The following is a 20,676-nucleotide window of genomic DNA, read 5'->3' on the forward strand; positions in this document are numbered from 1 at the left end:
GGATCCCGGCAGTGGAAATGAAGCCGACTGGGCAGTGGAAACATTAGATTGTCGCGTCTGCGAATGCGAGGACGTCAATTTCAATTTCGCATCTTTTTTTCTTTTTTGTACATCCTTCCTGCACAATCGATTCAGTCAACAATGCCAGGTGGCAAAAATGAGAGGTAATCGACCGGGGCGGGCTCTATCCCATCGGCCTGCGCAGTGAGTCGCACCACGTCACCTTGCTGAACCTCAACACCTCTGAATGTGATGCGCGTCGCCGAGTGCCCATCGAGATATACGCTCGGCGCGTGCCCCAGCTTGTCTTCCAGATCCCCCACCCAGCTACCTACGATACGATCGCCAACCTTGAGTTCGTACTTCGCTTTACCTCCGATCAAATCGTAATAATTAACAGCGACGTCATACGTTCCCGAGGCGAACGTGACATTAGCGGTCGCGACGCCCGCTGTGGAGTTTGACACAGCAACGATAGCCGTATACCCGGAAGCGGTCTCAAAAGGGCTTACGGCGTAAGTCATGAAACCATCCAGCATCATATCTTCCGCCTCAATGCGGTACGGGTGATTGCCTACGCGCTGATTCTCGTCTGCTATCTGCGAGAGGTTGTGGTAGAACTCGTTGATTGCATCTCGCCACACAAGCGAATGGCCGGCTTGAAAGACCTGTCTGAACAGGACGTGTTCAAATCGCTCGTCGTCGATTTTGCCCTTCAAGGATTCCCATTGTCCGACAAACTCCTGCGCAGTAGCAGCACCCTCGTAGTGGGCGTCGTAGAAATGCTGAATAACAGTTTTGTTAGATTTCAGTCGCTGCGTATACGGAACGTGATGGAACCAGAGCAGTAAATTGTCCGGTGTCGATTCAATGTCCTCGAAGATCTGAGCGACCTCGGGCGGGTACTGCCCAGCATTGCCAGTGCCGTTCTTCACGGTACGGTCCATGCCGATACTGAGTGCATCGGCGCGCGTCCATTGGCCCCATCCATTACCGTCTTGCGAAGCAGGGTTTGGTCCAAAATGTGTGTACAAAATGTCTGTCAAGGTCTGGATACCGAGATTGCCGCTGTAGTTTTCATATGCGGGCCACGACCTCATGGACATATCGGTGATGGTGTCAAGAACGTCCTGGTCAAAGCCGAATGTCAATCGAATCCAGTCTTGCAGAATAGTCTCGGGGTCCGCCGATGCGTCCCAGGCTAGTCGTCCGTAGGCATACAGATTGGACATGGCGAGATGTGAGCCTAGCCACGTCGCGTTTGATCCAACTCCTGTCACGCCTGCATAACCACCCAATGGTCGCTTGAAGCGCTCTCCAGTGATGATGTCTTTGACTTTGGATGACTGATTGTCAGATCTCATATCAAATTCGAGTATCTCCTTCCACTGTGGCGCAAGGTAGACTAGGTGGCAATTCTGGCCGAGATACTCTGGCGTGATCTGTAGCTCGATAGCTGTGCTTGTGTGGCGCAAAGATCCAAATAGTGGCGATGCGGGTTCTCGAACCTGAAAGTCAATCTGCGGAGAAACGGAGACACGTTAGTCTGCTCTCAGATGAATAACGTCTGTAGACATACCGGGCCGAACTTGATCTGAACAACAACGTTGTCGTCAAACTTCCCGTCGAGATGCTGGAAGAATTCCAGTTGCGCATTTGCTCTGTCGTTGTACCAGTTGGTCTCATTGATGTGATTGTCATACACGAAGGCACGGAACATGACGACACCACCATGGGGTTTGGCTGCCCTCGCGAACATGTTGGCGCCGTCTGAGAGTGTTCGGTTGTAAGTCAATGGGCCTGGCTGTCCCTCTGAATTCGCTTTTACGAGATAGCCGGCCATGTCTGGAACCTTGGAATAAATTCGGTCGGTAATGTTGGCCCACCATGCATCTACCTTTGGGTCGAGTGGATCAAATGTGCCTAACGAAGCATTTGGAGATGCGAAGTTGAGTGATATCCCAAGTTGCACACCCCACGGTCGCATCGCATCAGCGAGTCTACCAAGGCCTTCGACATTGCGATCGTTGAGTAGGGTGGCGTTTGCGTTGACGTTGTTGATGATGGCGCCGTTTACACGAATTGATGCGAGCAGGCGAGCGTATTCAGCGACCCGCGTCGTGTTGTCCACAACGAAACCGTCCCGGAAAAATAGTGAAGGGCTGAATGCGGATGTACGAAGTCAGTATATGTCTCACATGTTGTTCGTAAATGAAGATCACTAACCCTGCATAGCCCCGTTCGATACTGCCATCCATATTATCCCACTCATTAGTCCATCGGATGGGTACCTGCGGGTTGTATACCGCTGAGACAGCCGTGACGTTATCTTGCGCGAGCTGAGAAAGATATTCGAAGGCACCATAGAGAGCGCCGCGCTCGTTCTCTCCAACGATTATGACTTTGCCAGGTGTAGCTGTGCTGAGGAAGAAACCATCTTCGTCCAGATTCTCGCATTCATCGATGCTTCCGTACGCCGCTACGTAGGCGTCCCAAGTTCCCACAATGATGGCAGACTGGCTTTGGTCTGCACTAGAACTCACGTTGAGCTTTCGTCCGATGATGCCCCCTACGCCCCTCTGAAGCTCTTGGCCTGCGGTGTAGACAGGGCTCACTTTCGTGCTGTTCAGGGCGATGATCTTCGCGGGTACTGACTGTGCGCATGGCCCGTCCGGTATAGGAGCGTAGCGCAGCCAGCCCTGTGAGCCATCTTCCGCTGAAGCAAAGCTCAGCACGCACAACAGTGTGGTGAGTTGAAGTCGCATGATTGACGTCGATGGATAGCGGTCAATAGCCGCATACTGGCCGCCGTACCAAAGATCTTTTATAGGTCACCATGCTTTCCTCATGATCAACACGTCATTAACTCATTTACGGCAGCTATTGAGGAAGCAAAATGAAGTCTAACAGTCGCACCGTACTTCAGCCTAAAAGCTGGGCGCGGAGACAAGACCAGTTAAGCGTGCGGAGTGAGGCTCAAGCTTTACTGGTGGATTGTGGAGATGGATGGCGGGGTGGGAGAAGATCGGCGACAACTGGTTCAGCAAGTCCGCCGAACCGGTCAACAGCCGATGGTAGCGCGCATTTCGATCGTTGTACACGTGGACGAAATCTCCGCAATCTTGATGGTACGCGAAACGGTGTTTGGTGGAACTTCACGATGGTCGGGACGAGGTGCTCGTATTCCTGAACGTTTGCGCCGCAACGACGATAGATCCATCAGGGCAACTACGACGTCATCAGCCATCTCGCACATGACCGACCGCCTGCGGCCGATAGACGATCGTGCCTTTCTCTCAATTCGTGAACTAGATATAGCACTACTTTGTTGAGCTCTATGACTACATGCGCGTGGTAAGGAGCCTGTCGTGTCCCTGCAATCATACGTACAGGCTCATCCAAGACAATTGACAGGGCCGCAGTGATGCTGGTCGACCAGGTTTGTTAATAATCCTCGTAGGAATTTTGTTCTTACCCAACCTGCATCTGATCACCTTTACCTTGTCGGGATAGCTTCTCGATGTCCATGCAGGGCCCGTACATCGCTCTCACATACCACTCTTGTAACCTACATTCTACCACTCTTGTAACCTACATTCTACCACTTCATACACCTAGAGTTTGATATCGTGCCTCTATATATAAGTCTCTAATCTCCTTCAAATCCAAACATTATCTCTCATCACATCTAATTACAAAACACATCTTTCTCGGCCCTTCTCTTTCGCCTCTGCAACACTACCTTGTGCGTGCAACATGACCATCGCAATTGGGACAATACTAACAGCCCGTTGAGCCCACAGTTACTGATCTGGCAGTGCTAGACGGCAACGCTTCCCCACGATGAGACATGCCAATACCGATAACCCCATCATTATCGATGAAAGCGCACAGAATTAGTTTACGCAAACAATCTCCAGACATGCACAATCCCTCATACCCGATGACTTTGAAAAGCTCCCGACTTCCGAGACCATCAAATTCAGCCATCGCAAGAGCTTTGGTCCAATAGTCGACGCTTATTGGCCAAAGGACGCGTCCGAGATGGTATTTACTCTAGGCACTTTCGACGCCCGGTTTCTGGATTTCAAACCTTTGGTCTACGTCTTCGTGCATGGGTTGAAACATCATCAGATTGGATACTTTTATATCAACCCAGACTCAAGCATCTATCGCATACAACGGTGCAGCCTCAGTCATGTCGACATTGACGAATCCTTTTGTGATCTTGGAGACCATTCAGTTGGCGAACAAACCTTTTATAACAGAATACGGGCGATGGCACTTTATTTCTTCTTAGCTTCTGGTCACATTGAGTAATCGAAAGCTACAGGTATTTTTTGATGGACTTTTCGAAAGCTTGCGCGTGGATCGCAAATAAAGGCAGCCGCCCAAAGCCTCACGCAAAAGTACAGAAGCAGCAACAGAAATCTGTACCAACATTCACTCCGAAACCAGACCCGGGTCCAGACAAGCCTGACTTGACGCACGACATTGTCGCATCTAAGAAACGCACCGGCGACGATGGGTTCATGCCAACAGCAGGTAAGTTACAAGATCCGCAATTATTCCACTTGGAAGAACTAATACATAATAGCGAGGATTAAGCGTCGTGGTTACAGTTATATCGTGCGTACATGCGATAGCTTAAATCATATTCCAAGCTAATATCTCCATACATAAATCCACCGCACAGCATCATACGGCGATCACTAACCCCAGAACATCCGATTATGGCAACCCGCGTGGAAGCCCGAATATCAAACAGTGAAAGAGAAAATACCAATTTGAGAGCAGAGATCGACACGCAAACAATGACTGCTGAACAACTCAGAGTACAGACGGCAGTAAACTATCAGCTCCAAGCACAAGTCGCCAGACTCACAGCTGAGATAAGCAGAGTCAAGAACGAAAGCATTTTCAGTCAAGATGCGTACCGCGGCATCCAAAGTCAATACGATGAATTGGTCGAGCGACACGCCAATACAATCAACGAAGACAACGGTCTTCGGGATCAGTTCAGTCAAAGCCAGGCATGTTTCGTACAAGCTGAGAAGCGATCAAAGGTGCTGGAGAAGGAAGTGGAGGGACTCAAGCAAAGGATGAGAAAAGCAGGAGAGGCGTTGGATGTTGCAGCTTTTTGAAAGGCCGGAAATAATTAATCCGGGAGTATTCGGAATGTCGAAGGCTCATTGCATTAAGTGGGGAAAGTTCATGTCGCCCACGGCCATCCGTGGCTTTCCAATGCTGGGGTTGTGGACTTTGCGGAAGTTTGGCAACAAAATTCGGGATGATGCTTCGTGAAGATTTGGACTTCTTCGCGAGACATACCTGGTCTTCCTTCAGAGAAGATATTGATCAGACTTGTTTTGGGAATGTTTGACATTGAGCAAGAAAGGATCGACTCGACTACTTCTTATTGAGTCGTGGCATGCATGCATCCAAGTCCCCAAAAGTTGAGCAGGTGGCCTTCTACCCTTTACAGTCAAGGCTGGAATCTTTACAAAGCTATATATCTGTCTGGTGCATACTGAGACCCTCAAAAGCGCCGCCAACCGGGACATTATTCCCTTCATGGTTATACATGTACAGCAAGCACAAGTAGCAAACTCACAACGACTATAACATCATTCTTCTACGCCTACTTTCTTCGTCATCTACACCATGAGTTCCAAACTTCCCACCACCACTGCCAACACCGTCGTTATTGAAGACATTCTCGATGTGATGAGCAAATGGAAAAGCTGCCAACAATACCTCGAACACAAACCACACCACGCTGGAAACCTAAGAGACGCTGAGTGGTTAAGGAAACAATTAGAAGAAGACCTGCTCGTACCGGCTCTCAAGAACTCGGCAAATGATGTGAAGGACGCCAACGTGAAGCTTAAGGAATGGGTAAGCGTAGTAGGCGTTGTAAATGAGGTGTGGGACGCTGGTGCTCTGAGATATGAAGTTGCTGGGGCTAGAACGGAACTGGTCAATGCAGTTTGGGATCTGGAGGACATCCTATACGAATTGCGGAAGAAGCTGAGGTTTGAGGCGAGAGTACTGAATGGAGTTATCGATATGTCGGCAGACGATAGCTCTTAGAGAGGGTAGGCCGTTGGCGTTCGACCCGTTCGTTGCGGCGTACATCTGAGAGACCATCTAGTAGAAGTTGAATCCAATTGAGTTACTTCAAGAGACGATCAAACTGCATGTGATTGCGCCGAAAGTTTCTGCCCAAATCGAGACCCGGCCCAGTCTGAGTCAAAGGCGCACTCTATCCTTCGTCAACACTTTCCGCGGGAGTCGTGAGGCTGCCACATTCGTCGCTTGGCTGGCCCTCAAGCAGCGCAATACTATCATTCACGGCTTCGGACCATGCTGACCTGGAAACATTCGATGATGGTCGGAGACAGAAGTTTGGTGTTGTAGAGACTTGATCGAACGCGTCCAGTCCGTCATGGCTGGCCCGCAAGGCACGTGAGGGCGCGGGGCAAGCGCGAGTTTCGTACGCCGGCAACCACGAAGAAATCTTCAACACGGATTGCCGTGTCACTGTCGCGCGGTATGGACGTACCGCATCTCAGATAAGGTTGCTAACGACAATACCACACCAGATCGGAAAAGCTACTACATGGGTCCACTGCGGCTATACAGACCTAAGGTGCAATACTCAGGTTCCTTATCCCTGGACCACGAACGAGGCGCGACAGCCGCAATGACAACGAACTGCTTCCGAGACTGTGGATACGCAGATACCGGTTGCCGCGTTGTCGGTATTTTGGCAGTCTTTGGCACGCTCGCAGATATGGGGTCGTGCCTTAGGAAGCAAGAGAGATCGGATCAGGGCAGACGTGCAGCAGGAGAGCGGACAGCAAGGTACATGCGTCTTGTCATCGATCGCAAATGCGCAGTTTGTTGGGTGCGATACGAGGCCGCCGCTCAGCCCATTCGTTCTATGTCATCGAGGTAGCACGGCATGCGCCATCACCAACGCGAAGAAGCAGCTGCATCAATAGGGTCTGCACATCTAAGCCAGGCAAGGCAGGTGCCGATCGCCAATTTGCAGATGGAAGATTGAGAGTGTTAGGCGCGCAGCAGGCCCGAGCCAGACCGAGGCAGCCCGTACGATATCAGCACTCCCAGCCTCTCCATCAGGCAAGGCAGCATACAAGCGACACAGCAACGCCGCACTGGCTATCGATGTGTAAAAGTTGGGTGTTGGACTTTTTATCGACCTGCCTAAAAGAGGTGCGCCGTTTTATCCGCCACCGGCTTGATTATGACGGCGCGCCTTGGCACGGGCGCCATCACTCTGGGCGAGAGCTTTGCGGAGCTTCACGTGAGAGCTGCATGGAGATGCCCCGCCAAGTCTTAGCCACGACTGCGGGACAAGTGGGCCGTGTCGCGATAGGACGACGCAGAAACATGCTTTCTACGTTCCCACCGACGGCGAGCTTGTTTGTGCGCCCGCAGCGCTAGCCTGCATCAGGAAGGAGCGGTCGTGAACAGCGCCCATCTTTCCACAGGTTTGGTATAGCAGCAACCGCATTACAGGGCGAGCTTGATGGCATCACCGAGTGCGTAGCCAACGAGGAGCGCCATTACGGCCAGGTACCGGTCCCGGTGCTACCTAACACCCCGCTTGCAAAATATCGTCCAGCCAGGGTCTGCAGCTAGGTACCGAGCAGCTCGTTGTACAAATAAGCTGTCTGCCCGTCTTGAGCTTCGTCCGACCATCGACCTTGTCCAATTGAGCTTTTACGAAGCTGGTCGCATACGAAATGGCTCGATACATCAGCGTTGCCGCGGCTTTGGCTGCTACCGGCGCCTGTGCCTTTACGCCTGAGTATGTTTATTATTGCATTCCATTGCATGCGCAACTACTGACAAGTAAACAGAGGGCTTCTCAGCACCGTCCGACGTGGCGTCGCTGACGCCAGTCCCGATGGCTCTGTCGCTCTGTTCTCGTACTCCCAGTATTCCTTCGAGGAGCACGGAAGCGCGGGCTCTGGCATGAACCTCATCGATCTTAAGACCGGCGAGATCACCGAGTCGGGCCTCAACGCCAGCGAGATCAACGAGGTCGCCTGGATCCCCGGTAGCGAGACCGGTATCATCTACATCAATGGCACCAACGAGGAGGTTCCCGGTGGTGTTACCCTGTGGGTTGGCGACATCAAACAGCCCAGCATGAGCAAGATGGTCGCTTCTTTGGATGCGCCATACTCCGGTCTCAAGGTCGCAAACACCTCGACCGGAGACATGCATTTCATCGTAAACTGCATGGCTTACCCCAATGGTACTGCCGTCAATCCCGAGACCGAAGTTACGCCAGTGACGACTGCCCGATACTACTCGGACAATTACGTCCGCCACTGGGACACCTGGCTGACCAAGAACCGCTACAACCTCTTCGCCGGAGCTCTCTCGGCGAACAACAGCTATGCGCTGTCCGGCGCTGGCATGCGCAACATCCAGAAGGGCATCAACTTCACCACCACTGCGCCTGAGACCCCTATCCAGCCGTTTGGTGACTCCAGCGACTACGACATCAGCCCCGATGGTTCCATGTACGCTTTCGTGAGCAAGGCCCCTCAACTCAACAAGGCCAACTACACCGCATCATACACCTATGTTGGTGCTTTCGCGTCTTCCGACGCTCCCATCGCCTTCAACGGCCCAGACTCCCTCGCGGCGGAGGCTGGCCACAAGGGTGCCTCTGGCCTCCCTTCCTTCTCCACCGACAGCTGCAAGCTCGCCTACGTGCAGCAGGATGAGGACTACTACGAGTCGGACAGATGGCAACTCTACACTGTCGACGTCGCTGTTCAAGGTACCGGTGTTGCTGTCAGCAACTGGAAGGCTCTGAGTGCCGGCTTTGACCGCTGGGTTCAGGGACCCATCACCTGGGCTCACGACGACTCCTCCATCTACGTCACTGCTGATGACTACGCTCGCGTCAAGATCTTCAACTTCCCTGTCGATGCCGATGAGAGCTTCGTCCCCGAGCCTATGACCTCGAACACATCCGTCTCGGCTTTCGCCCTCCTTCCTGATGGTTCGCTGTTCGTTGCTGCTACCGCCATCTGGACTCCCAGCGAGTGGTACATCCTCGCCGACGGAGAGAAGAACACCCTCTTCGACGCGTCTCAGGTTGACCCCAACCTCGCTGGTCTCGGATCCCACACTGTTTCTGAGATCTTCTTCAATGGTTCCAACCCTGAGCTCAAGCAGCAACTCCAGGCTTACGTTGTCAAGCCTACTTTCTGGCAGGAGAACGTAACTTACCCGCTCGCCTTCTACATCCACGGTGGTCCTCAGGGTAACTGGGGTAACAGCTGGTCCAACCGCTGGAACCCTCAGGTCTGGGCTGACCAAGGCTACATCATTGTCGCCCCCAACCCAACTGGTTCCACCGGTTTCGGACAGTTCCTCACCGACTCCATCCAGGGCCAATGGGGTAGCTGGCCATACCACGACTTGGTCAACGCCTGGAACTACGTCAACACCAGCATGCCATGGATCGACACCAAGAACGGCATCGCCGCCGGTGCTTCCTACGGTGGTTACATGACCAACTGGATCCAGGCCAACGACCTCGGCAACGAGTTCAAGTGCCTCGTCACCCACGACGGTATCTCCAACACCGAGGGCGCATGGGCCTCTGAGGAGCTCTGGTTCATCCGCCACGACTACAACGGCAGCATCTGGGACTCCAACGCGTACCGCGAGTGGAACCCCCAGAACCACATTGCCAACTGGTCCACTCCTCAGTTCGTCATCCACAACACTCTTGACTACCGTCTGCCCGAGAGCGACGGCCTGAGCTTGTTCAACATCCTCCAGGCCCGCGGTATCCCCTCCAGGTTCCTCAACTTCCCCGACGAGAACCACTGGGTGCTCAAGCAGGAGAACAGCTTGTTCTGGCACACCGAGATCTTCAACTGGATCAACCACTGGTCCAAGGGTGAGCCTTTGAGCGATCTCCCCATCGGTAACTAGATGGTTGGAAGCGACGCTCCAGTAGCATTGACGACAACGTTGATGAAAACATATTGTTAGACGATTAATGATAATACATTCATAACAAGATTCATTTGTACAAATGTGTCGGTGACCTATGCTCGCTTTTCATCAGCGCCCACCGTAACATGATCTCATTGAGTGCGCCTATTGAAATCGGATCCTAGTTCCGAGGTGTAGTAAATTTGCTACCTGGGGTACGTCAATCGCTACTGCATGGTGAGGATCAACCCGTAGTCGACTAAAGAACGTCATTGAGCTTGAGAGTTATGCGGGGTAGTCGTATATTCATGCCGGTATCCGAATAACGTCCTTTAGCTGGATTCAGCGACGATCATAACCAACTGACAGACTTCGCTGAAAGATGCATAATCCGTGTGAACGTTCACGCTACATACACAAGCAAGAGCATAGGCATCAAGCGTCGCTCCCGCTACCCGTCGGCCGGTATCTAGCGGCTTTACTAACCAAGTATATCCGCGTCTGTCCTCAGGTACGGCTGCTGCTGTCAGGCGGGACATGGATGGTGGTTTCCCTTGCTGGTCTTGGCCTTTTTGGTATGCTCTCGGTTCTCGGCAACGACCATGTGCAGCGCTAAGACTACAGAAGCTGTCCACAAAAGACCTTATTGATAAGCCAGGAAATGACTCGGAAGACCCGATCGCATGTGCTTAGTTTGATTCAGCGTCGACAGTAAGCTTTCAGAGTCTGTATTCCATCGAGGACCGTCAGCACAGTATGGGGCGAAGATAACCAGCCGCTATTGCCACCCAGCCAAGCCGCATCCTTCATTGTTCTGTGTTAGCAGAGAATCCTACTGCGCCCCGTTGTGTTGGTGTATGGGTGATCATCAGATGGTTCTGTTGGACAGGCCATGCCAAGCAAAGACGGAAAACAGCGGGTCAGGCCATGGGAATGCCAATGTGCCATGCTGCCAGGCGAGGCAAAGCTTCCGCTGATAGCAACGAAGCCTCGTGCCAACGACCATGTGGAGTTCTTCGGCGCTCTTGTCTCGTTTCGTCGCGCTTCTTTTATTGTCAAGGAGATAAGCGTGGCTAGGTGGATATGCCAATGCTGGTGCCGTCCATGGACGTTTTCGAGAAGGGTGACGGGGCGTCCGCACTAGGTGAATTGGAGAGAACAACGCGACCACTGATTGGTGTGCGATTGTAGAGCGACACGGCGTTCTACTGCCGGTTGGTCGAGCTGCCTGTTCGAGTTTGGTGGAGTTACATCGCATGCATGCGAAGGCTGTTTCATGGTGTGGGGAGCAGCCGAGGATTGATGTGACGAGGAAGCGCCCAGCGGGACGGAAGGCTCGGCGCCAGCTGGGCAGCGGAGTCGCAGCAGAGTTCGGCGGTCATGAGCGACCACACACGCGATCGTCGACATCCTCGCCGGACCAACGTCCTGGCTCTCAACTCCAGCTGCCTCTTCACTGCAGCGACGAACGGCCTTCGCACGAGCTGTCAGCGCCCATGTGCATACCGTGTCTGTGCGAAAGCTTTTCGGTATTGCGCTGCGGCGTGGTGTCATCATGGCACAGCTCGTCGTCCAGATAAGAAAGAGCTAGGGTTACCCATCGCGTGACTGGCTGGAGGGAGCAGAACATAGTGTGATCAGCAACGCTGCCAAGTGCCGAAGCACTCAATCGATGTCGTCGCATGCGCCGAGATACCCATTTCCCTGGAGCTTGGCTTACCGAAGCCCTGCAAAGACGGGTGCGAAGCTCTAAATCGTAGTCTTACTTTCGGCATCGCCTACCCGCCCAGCCTTTGCCCAGTCACCGGCTGGTGATAAGACGGGCATTGCGAAATAGTCCCTTGACGCTGTATGGGTCAACCGCCGGCTTGGGCCACTAGCTAGATTCCACCAATTCCTGGAAACGAGGGTGGAGTGTATCCACATAGGACACCTGCTCGAAAGAGAGACAGTCAAGGAATACCAAGACGGCGCTTGGGAGGAGCAGATTTGCCGCTTCTGTGCTACAGTAAGGGTGCTATGAGTATAATTGCGGTCTTGTGCCCAACCCTTGCGCTTCAGCAGCAGCTCATTCTTTTGCACCGCCCATCCTTTTCCGTAGCTGTCGATCATGTCAGCCAACGCTGCATCCAACGCCGTGGACATGGCCATGTCCAACGAGCCCAGCAAGGCTGCTATGCCTTTGTACGAAGTCGACGAGAAGCGTGCTCTTTCAGACGATCGCACACCGTCGACTCTTAGCCACCAACCTCATGGCGCCGATGTTTTCGAGGCCGACTTGGAAGGCGAAGAGCCTACGGAAGATGAGCTGAAGACACTCCGCCGTGTATCTGGCAAGATTCCCTGGACTGCCTTCACCATTGCCTTCGTCGAGCTTTGCGAGCGGTTTGGTTACTACGGCTGTCAAGTACTTTGTATGTTATCGTTCACCTCTATACCAATTAGCTCGCTAATTGCTTTCAAGACACCAACTTCATTCAGCAGGACCTGCCTGTGATTGATGGTGTTCCGCAAACCACTGGCAAGGATCCTCGGTCAGAGGGCCAGCCAGGTGCGTTGGGTATGGGACAGCGTGCATCCTTCGGTATCGGTCAATTCAACTCTTTCTGGGCATACAGCACACCCATCATCGGTGCCATTATCGCCGACGAATACCTCGGGCGTTTCAACACCATCTTCATCGCCATCGCCTTCTCTATCCTGGGTCACATCCTGCTCATCATCTCTGCCATTCCCGCTGTCCTCACCAGTGGAAATGCCATCGGTCCTTTCATTCTAGGTGTCATCACCCTCGGTTTCGGTACCGGAGCTTTCAAGGCCAACATCTCGCCCTTGATCGCTGAACAATACCGCCAAACCAAGCCCCGTGTCATCAAGGACCCCAAGACTGGCGAGCGTGTCATCTCTGACCCGAACATCACGCTCTCTCGTATCTTCTTGTGTATGTTGTCCCCCAATGCGATATTATAAGCAAACCACTAACATATCCCAAGACTTCTACATGTTCATCAACATCGGCTCCCTCACTGGACAAATTTCCATGGTCTACGTTGAGAAGTACGTCGGTTTCTGGTGCGCGTGGCTGCTACCCACCATCATGTTTTGTTTCTGCCCCGTCGTTCTTTGGGTCTGCAGGAACAAGTACATCCGTACTCCCCCCACTGGTTCCGTTCTCATCCGCGCCTTCAAGGTCCTGAAGCTCGCCACCAAGGGCAAGTGGTCCCTCAACCCTGCGACTACGCGCAAGAACTTCAAGAGTGAGCGTTTCTGGGAGGACGTCAAGCCCAGCCACCTCGGTGCCAACAAGCCTTCCTGGATGCAATTTGACGACGCTTGGGTTGACCAGGTTGCTCGTGGCCTGCGCGCGTGCTCTTGCTTCACCTGGATTCCTCTTTACTGGCTGAGCTACAACCAGATGAACAACAATCTTACGTCTCAGGCCGCCACAATGACCCGTAACGGTGTTCCCAACGATGTCATTACCAACCTCAACCCCATCTCCCTCGTCATCTTCATTCCCATTGTTGACAACTTCCTCTACCCGGCTCTCCGCAAGGCAAACATCCGCTTCACTCCCATTAAGCGCATCGCCTTCGGTTTCATCCTCGCATCTTTCGCCATGGTCTCTGCTGCCGTCATCCAGCACTACATCTACGCCGAGGGCCCTTGCGGCGAATACATGAACAGCTGCGATGACCCAGCCCCGATCAACGTCTGGACCCAAGCCGTGCCCTACATGCTTGTCGGTTTCTCCGAAATCTTCACGTCAATTACTGGACTCGAGTTTGCGTTCACAAAAGCACCCAAGAACATGCGTTCGCTAGTAACCTCTTACTGGCATTTCATGTCTGCCTTCTCCAATGCGCTTGGTCAGGCATTTGTGTCGCTGTCCGAGGATCCGTTGTTGGTCTGGAACTACACGACTGTCGCTATCCTCGCGTTCATCGGTGGCATCCTCTTCTGGTTTCATCAGCGCAAGACGGATAAGCAGGAGGACATTCTTAACATGCTTCCGGACTCTAATTACATGGGCAAGGACCGAAGGCACAGTGTTGCTGGTGCTGAAGAGGCTATCGCTGGTCACAATGTCGAGGCACATGTTCGCACCTAGAATCAGTCGTTGGCAGTTTGATGCTATACGTCGATGTTTATGAGTGTGGCTGCCAAGAGTGGCTGTGTGCATTAAACCGTTATATGATTGAAGATACCTATCTGGCTTGGAAGCTAGTTAATACACGAGACTTTTACCTAGCTCAAACACTTCCATACTCTTCTGCTCTTGTTTCGTGACATGAAGCACGGTCAATCACAAACGTGCTACGGTATATGCTATGTACAAGCACATGCTACCCAACATCGCCATTATTAAGTGCTCGTTGGAGCTCGTCTTCTTTGCAAGTCTTCTCTAGGAGCGCGTGCTTGCTGATTCTAGATCAGCGCTTTGAGAAGTTGGACGTTCGTGTGCATGAACGCCAACTTTCGGAAATGGAGAACGCATGACAAAGATATAGAAAAAAAGGCTGTGGAGAGCCATTTTCAACATGTGGATAATCGTTTAGGCATGTATGTAGATGCATTGAATCACGGAGCGGACTGGTATTTGCAGTGGGATGCATGGCTTAGTATGCTCAACACCGGCACGCAAGCATGTAGTTGTTCCCTCTATCAGTATTAGTTATACTGTGCTTATGCATCATCGTTCCCAAAGCCGTAATAGTTTTTATTGCTTTCTCTCCGTGACGACTTCGTCATAGTCTACGTCGTACTCGCCGGTTCGGCAGACCGGGCTCGTTTGAAGGTGCTTAAACTGGTCGGTACGACGCGAGACAAGGTCTAGCATTTACACCATAAAAGTCCCTAGTCTTCATGTCCTTCCCATTCGCGTACCTTTACTACCATAGAGCGAGGACAAAGACGACGCTGTACTCAAGGCCCATCCGCGTTGTCATCTTGATCGAAGTCGTAGCCAGGCATACATTTCTCTGGATAGAAATTGACGTACTTGAGCACGCAGACGATACTAGTAGGTATAGTCTCGTAGTCCCCATACAGTTCCCCATCTGGAGCCCACAAAAGCCTGCAGCCCGCGTTTAAACAATCATCAGTAACGAGGTGACAATTCCAGTTATCAAAATCATCAGATTGGAGAAGGACAAACACAAATATAGCCCCCAAGAGGTAGCAAAGACGCACATCGTCTTGGAGAACCTACAGAACGCTCTCTTGTCGGATCCCAATCCACCTTACACACCGTATACACGTTCTCTCCTCTACGATCACCCCCTAATGGTCCTTCTCGTGGTCACCCCAATATCTCGGTGGTGCTAATCCTCATTCACTGCAGAATCCAGACCATTCTCTCATGACACTAAATTAAGACGAACGCTCCGCACTATGAGATATAAGACCGACCAACGTCAATACTACAACTTCAACTGTTACACATACTCCTCCTACTTTTCCATCACCGCTTCAACTCGCACATCACAGCAACAATGGACGCCATCTGGAGCGACACGGAGATGAGCGAGACATCGCTTATCACTACCGAATCATCACCGCCGTCATCTCCAATCCTGACAGACTACCAAAACAACCTCATCGCCACCTATTCCTTCCACAGCGATCGCATCAGTGACCTCATGAGCACTGCCGTCGGCCTCGAGATCAGCGTGCGGCGTGAGCGCGACGAACCGAGCCTCCCATATCTTACTGAAGATCTAGAAAATACACGGGGGGAACTGGTGTTGCACAGAGACGCGAAACGGAGGATTGAGAAGAACATCAAGAAGGAGAAGGAAAGGTTGAAGGCGGTGGTTGGGGATGGGTCGATCGTGGCGAAGCAGCAGTTGAATGAGATTGGACGTTATATGGAGGAGGACAAGACGATTGAGTGTCTACGCTGAGAGATCAGTGGGCCAGGGCACGCAAACCTGCATGTCTAGAGGAGGCCTACGGTGTCTGGTGCAGGGGTGCTTGAGCTGATTCGACAAACACGACATGCATCAAGTTGGGTCTAGGACTGAGAGGACGCAATACACAAAAACGGTTTCCATGCCTTTGCTTGGACGCTATCGATACTCTTTCTCATACAAGCAATAATGGGTGATCATGTGGGTAGGGGATACTCCTAATCGCAGCACTCAAAACCGGATTAGACGAGCGAATGACAACAAAAGTTTGGAGATTACGGAAGTATACAAGGTATTGTTACAAACAGTACAAATACAGAGATTAACAGCACATAACGCAAGATCATGCGACGGCAAGAGTGTCCGCGCTTGGGGTGGTGCGCTTTCGCTAAAGGGTATCCTCCGGGTCTCAATTCGATACTGCGTCGAATTCTAGCATTGGATGCGTCACCTCTCCCCAGCACCACAAGCAGGTCTTGTTCCCAACCTGTCGCCCACAGGCGCAATGCTCTTTGTGATCAGCGAATATTGTATCCAGTTTAGATTCTTCTGCCTCGTAACAGCGCAGGCATAGCCAGCGGTCAAGAAATCGACTGCGCAAAGTGCACTGACACTGAAAGTCTGGGAGTCTTCTTTGGCTATCCGACCCGTCTTTTGGGAGGCAGTCGTTGCAGAACCATCGTTTCCTTTGCTCCGTTGCTTGGTACAAGGCTCGAAGGACTGGCGAGGGGTGAGCGATGCTTGAAGAAGGCGATGCAGCCAAGGTGTGACTGCCAAGATCCAACTCTAAGAGCTCTTCGACACACTCGGGTAGACCGAAGCTGTCTTGCTCAAAAGGAACGTCGATGAAGCCTTGGTCGTGATACGGTGCACTGGAACCATGCGCGGAGCTTTCCCATTCTGGCGCGGAGTCGTCGCTAGACATGTGATGTGGGCTGAGAATAGGTACCTCAAAGGGTGACAACAGGACAAAGCCGCTAAAGTTGGGCAACTCATCCTTATCGCATGGCGTTTCGTAGATGCTCTGGTAGACGCAGTGAATGCGACACTCGTCGCAGGTGCTAACCTTGCATCTTGAGCAGGGTCGACACTCGGTATCGGACTCCTTTGCGCCGCACTTGATGTATTCAGTACAGTCATAAGCGTCGAAGAAGGTCGACTTCTTGTGACGCTTATTACGGATCTTTACACCTCTACCAGAACACTTGAGTTTGCCCAGCAAATTCTCCAAGCTACCGGACTGTGGTAGTATCGTCTTATGCACAGTCTTCGAGCATAGAAGCAGCGCCATGAGGTCGTCTGGGTATAGGCTCGATATGATCATCTCCAGTAAGCCATACTCGTGGAATACTTCCATGAGAGGACACCGCTCTCTTGACGCAACCGTACTGTCCATTCTTATCTTTTTGCGCGCCTCCCTCAGCTCGCCGGTTGGCCTCTTGCGCTTTATAGTCTCCATAGTCTTCCATTCGCGATAGTCTTGATCACGAGTATCTCGTGGTTCTGCTGTCCTATTGGTGGACACGCCGTGGTCCAGCGATTGAGTAGCCATATTAGCCTTGAGACTCCTGCAAAAGATGAGCAAGGAAGAGTAAGGACGCCAGTGCGTAAGTTGAAGTCATCATGGGCCACCAGGTACACCATGAGAATACTGGCTCATGAGCACCGGCCAGTCCGCGCAATGACGAGAAGCGCATCTCAAGGCGACGTACTTGTCTCTCACGCCGCAGCGTGGTTCTAGCCTTCCGCGCCTCAAATAGCGCTTAGCAGCTTCCAGTACCTGGATCTGGGTCCATCTTGGCGTTGTGTTGACAATATTGTGGGGGAAGCTGCACAGGCGGGATGAGATGAACAATGGCGTTGTATTACCAACACTTCGCAGCAAAGTGGGGCGTCTATTTCAAAACCAGGGCGATTCAGAAAGAGCATGGGAAACGATGAGGAATTTTTAGTCTCGTCTATTTTGACCATCGTGGACAAACGGAGAGATGCGGGATTACGTTCCGGTAGCGGCCGACTGACGAATGAGCATCGATGACATAATAATGCCTCGGTCATTGCTTCTTTCCGTCCCCCTGATCCGTCACTCGACTTCGAGACATCTCGGATGCATGCAAGACATGCGCAAGGCACGCACGACTCTACTTCGCCCTCCGCAGGCCACATTTACCACTCCTCCGTTGATTCCGATTGTGCCATCTTGCCAACCATTTCATAACGTTGGCTTGCGCGATGCACCGCTACTAAGCCATCGTCCGGGCATCTGAACCACATCCACGTTTGCTCAAAGCCTTGAGTTGTCGTAACGCTTACCGCTAGCTGTTCAAGGTTTTACATCACGGGTGCTTCGATGGAACTACGGTTCTGCACAACGCTTAATTCGATTTTTTGCATGTGCAAACTCGCACCTCTCAAGCTTTCCTATAGACGATGTTTCGAGCCTCCTCCCAGTTCCGTCATTCCGATGCGTAGTTACCACCTTCTTCGATCCTATCTCCTCGTCGCATTGGCATGACCCTCATTTCTTCTCATCCGGAATGGAGTAGCAGCAACCGATGTCGAGCACATTGTAGAAGGTGCAGTCGCGCTGGACGTAGAAGCCACCCTTCTTGTAACAAGTCGCTTTGGTAGTGCAAATGCCCGAAGGGTCCGATCTTCCGCATGGAGCTGGGTATGGGTCTTTCGGCGCAGCAAGAGCGATGGAAGCGATCGCGGCGAAGAGAACGAGGACCTTCATCTTAATGTCTGATGATAGATGATGTGGTTTTGATCAAGGGAGGTGTTGGAATTGGAATCTCACGAAGATTTATGGAGGTGAGTGAGTAAGTTGACGGCTTGGGTAGTGATATCGCTTTGGATCACGAAAACAACTGTTTATATATACAGCAGCCTCGTATCTGCGGCGCCACTGACATCGCTGTAGAGTGAGAAGCTCATCCACATCTCCTGCGTCGCAATCCGAATTTAGCTGGGACTATCTGAGCGACTGCGAACTGCCCAAGGTCCGTCCAATCCACGCATCTCTGTGTCCTCCAGCCATCACGTTAAGCTTTGCGTATTCGCAGCAGCGATACCGTCATGTTAGATTTTGGGCCAATGTGAATCTCCTACCGTGGACGTTGTGATAGCGCTCATATGCGTAAATTGCGTCGCAGCGTTTAGCGAGGAATGCAATCTATGTTCCCCGGATTCTCGTATTGCCAGCACTTCTGATAAGTCCCCCACATGCGAGCTAGACATTCTACCATATGAAGCAGGCGTACAGTCTTTCCTGACCCGTCTACCAGGCAGCTATGACGTCCCCAGCATCCAGAACTGATTTCTGTCGCGTCGCGTTGCGGTTTCATCGAGGTGGTAGAGTGTATGATCTCATAGAGTACCAAGGTAGTCAAGACGGCACTAATGCTGCTTTGGAATCTACGCCGGGTGCAAGTCCGCAGAACCAAGTCGCTCCAGCGAACTACCTCACCATGCACGCTCCAGATCTTTTTGGCACACCACTCGTGACCCACTGTGGCTACGATTGCAGCCATGTTAGACCTTCATTCACAGCGCTACGTCGTTCTTGCGGAAATTCCCTACGCTGCTGTGCATCATTGCAGGCTTCGCCACATGGTATGGCAAGATAATCGTCGTAGATTCTCCACGCGCACGTGGTGCAGCGTCTTGTCTCAATGGAAGAGTAAGTCTTCCCAGGGCACTGTTGCTAGCCATTTCATCGATGAGACGACGCTGAACGAGGCACGTCTCGACTATTGATCCATGTTGGTCAATTTGCTGTGTCCAGTTGGCCGGCAATGATGCGATGGCCTCCAGTACCGGTTCCAATGACATTCGACGTAGTCCCAGCCTTCATGGTGTAGTGTGGCGTATTTGACGTCGCAGCGCAGGAGCAGGAAGCGCCACTCGTGTTCTAGGCTTCCTGGATAACCGTTTGGGGTGGCTCGAGATGACGAGATGCATGTCTTCGGTCGTTCCTGATCGTCTCGGCTTCGCTACTAGCCACCACCACCACCATGTTGCTTGCAGTCCTAGAGCCTCCATTCTCAGCAGAGCAGCCAAGCACTGCTATATCAATACCCACGTGTTCCTTCCATGGCCTGGAGCCCCGATCTAGCAACGCTTCCACTGAAAAGCGTACCTAGGTACGCTGTCAACAACCAGTGCTAGAAGACCTGCTAAGGAATGTGCCGCTGTCTTGTAATAGATGGCCGCAGTCGCACCATGATAGTTCGTGTCCTTGACCCTGGCGCGCTATCCCAAGGCCTGATGCGCCCGCTGTCGGGCACGCTAATAATTCGCGCATTGCAAGGTTACGTCACGTACGCGCATTCCATCACCAAGTCAGCCTCACACACAGCCTCTACTCACAACACCCGGACGTAGCCGCGGTGCTGCGGCTTACAGCAGGGTAGCAATCACTACCCTTGCCAAATTCGGACGCGCGATTAAGAATATTCCTGGTCGATCTGCTGGGACAGCGCATTGCATTGCACCCTCAACACCAAAATTTTCATCATGGCAGGCCCGTGTGCAACGCCATGCTCAAAAGGAAGCACACTACGACGCGCTCGGTAAGCTTCTAGAAGGTCCGTAATCGAATCATATAACACTTCGCTTATCTTTACCGTGCACAGCCGCCGAGTATTTCCTTCCATGGAGCTTCTAGAAGATAGTTTCTCGGCCTGTTTGTCGGAACGATTAGCTGGCTCAGGGCACCACAGCGGTCAACGGCGGCACTTGGCCCTGATTGGTTCTCGCCGCCGCC

General features: G+C 52.2%; 5 protein-coding genes across 5 annotated transcripts; 3 read left to right on the forward strand and 2 right to left on the reverse strand.

Annotated features, from left to right (window-relative positions):
• Nucleotides 1–73: 73 nt before the first annotated feature.
• BKA58DRAFT_464594 (glycoside hydrolase superfamily) lies at nt 74–3,000 on the reverse strand. The gene is made up of 4 exons (XM_046174921.1): nt 2,909–3,000; nt 2,227–2,839; nt 1,580–2,162; nt 74–1,520 (listed from the first exon to the last, which is right to left on the reverse strand). The coding sequence occupies exons 2-4, from the start codon at nt 2,763–2,765 to the stop codon at nt 132–134; spliced, it is 2,511 nt and encodes an 836-aa protein (XP_046031548.1). The 5' UTR covers nt 2,766–2,839; nt 2,909–3,000; the 3' UTR covers nt 74–131.
• A 4,621-nt stretch (nt 3,001–7,621) lies between these two features.
• Nucleotides 7,622–10,186, forward strand: BKA58DRAFT_22754 (Alpha/Beta hydrolase protein). Its single transcript, XM_046166398.1, has 2 exons — nt 7,622–7,837; nt 7,890–10,186. The coding sequence occupies exons 1-2, from the start codon at nt 7,773–7,775 to the stop codon at nt 9,991–9,993; spliced, it is 2,169 nt and encodes a 722-aa protein (XP_046031549.1). The 5' UTR covers nt 7,622–7,772; the 3' UTR covers nt 9,994–10,186.
• Nucleotides 10,187–11,830: 1,644 nt separating this feature from the next.
• Nucleotides 11,831–14,268, forward strand: BKA58DRAFT_22757 (MFS peptide transporter-like protein Ptr2). Its single transcript, XM_046166401.1, has 3 exons — nt 11,831–12,410; nt 12,461–12,937; nt 12,990–14,268. Exons 1-3 carry the CDS (start codon nt 12,107–12,109, stop codon nt 14,105–14,107), a joined length of 1,899 nt encoding a protein of 632 aa, XP_046031550.1. The 5' UTR covers nt 11,831–12,106; the 3' UTR covers nt 14,108–14,268.
• A 1,160-nt stretch (nt 14,269–15,428) lies between these two features.
• On the forward strand, nt 15,429–15,996 carry BKA58DRAFT_447300 (uncharacterized protein). The gene has a single exon (XM_046174231.1). The coding sequence runs from the start codon at nt 15,492–15,494 to the stop codon at nt 15,900–15,902; it is 411 nt and encodes a 136-aa protein (XP_046031551.1). The 5' UTR covers nt 15,429–15,491; the 3' UTR covers nt 15,903–15,996.
• Nucleotides 15,997–16,027: 31 nt separating this feature from the next.
• BKA58DRAFT_373684 (uncharacterized protein) lies at nt 16,028–17,866 on the reverse strand. Its single transcript, XM_046169248.1, has one exon. It carries the CDS (start codon nt 17,458–17,460, stop codon nt 16,318–16,320), a length of 1,143 nt encoding a protein of 380 aa, XP_046031552.1. The 5' UTR covers nt 17,461–17,866; the 3' UTR covers nt 16,028–16,317.
• Nucleotides 17,867–20,676: the final 2,810 nt, after the last annotated feature.

This window comes from Alternaria rosae, assembly GCF_020736505.1.
Source record: "Alternaria rosae strain MPI-PUGE-AT-0040 chromosome Unknown BKA58scaffold_1, whole genome shotgun sequence".
Taxonomy (NCBI): domain Eukaryota; kingdom Fungi; phylum Ascomycota; class Dothideomycetes; order Pleosporales; family Pleosporaceae; genus Alternaria; species Alternaria rosae.

Coding starts and splice junctions, on each gene's coding strand:
- BKA58DRAFT_464594 (XM_046174921.1), bottom strand. CDS start 2,765: ATGCGACTTCAACTCACCACACTGTTGTGCGTGCTGAGCTTTGCTTCA. Junction 2,163..2,226: donor ATCGAACGGGGCTATGCAGG/GTTAGTGATCTT, acceptor ATCCGCATTCAG/CCCTTCACTATTTTTCCGGG. Junction 1,521..1,579: donor TTCAGATCAAGTTCGGCCCG/GTATGTCTACAG, acceptor GTTTCTCCGCAG/ATTGACTTTCAGGTTCGAGA.
- BKA58DRAFT_22754 (XM_046166398.1), top strand. CDS start 7,773: ATGGCTCGATACATCAGCGTTGCCGCGGCTTTGGCTGCTACCGGCGCC. Junction 7,838..7,889: donor GCCTGTGCCTTTACGCCTGA/GTATGTTTATTA, acceptor ACAAGTAAACAG/AGGGCTTCTCAGCACCGTCC.
- BKA58DRAFT_22757 (XM_046166401.1), top strand. CDS start 12,107: ATGTCAGCCAACGCTGCATCCAACGCCGTGGACATGGCCATGTCCAAC. Junction 12,411..12,460: donor CTACGGCTGTCAAGTACTTT/GTATGTTATCGT, acceptor ATTGCTTTCAAG/ACACCAACTTCATTCAGCAG. Junction 12,938..12,989: donor GCTCTCTCGTATCTTCTTGT/GTATGTTGTCCC, acceptor ACATATCCCAAG/ACTTCTACATGTTCATCAAC.
- BKA58DRAFT_447300 (XM_046174231.1), top strand. CDS start 15,492: ATGGACGCCATCTGGAGCGACACGGAGATGAGCGAGACATCGCTTATC.
- BKA58DRAFT_373684 (XM_046169248.1), bottom strand. CDS start 17,460: ATGGCTACTCAATCGCTGGACCACGGCGTGTCCACCAATAGGACAGCA.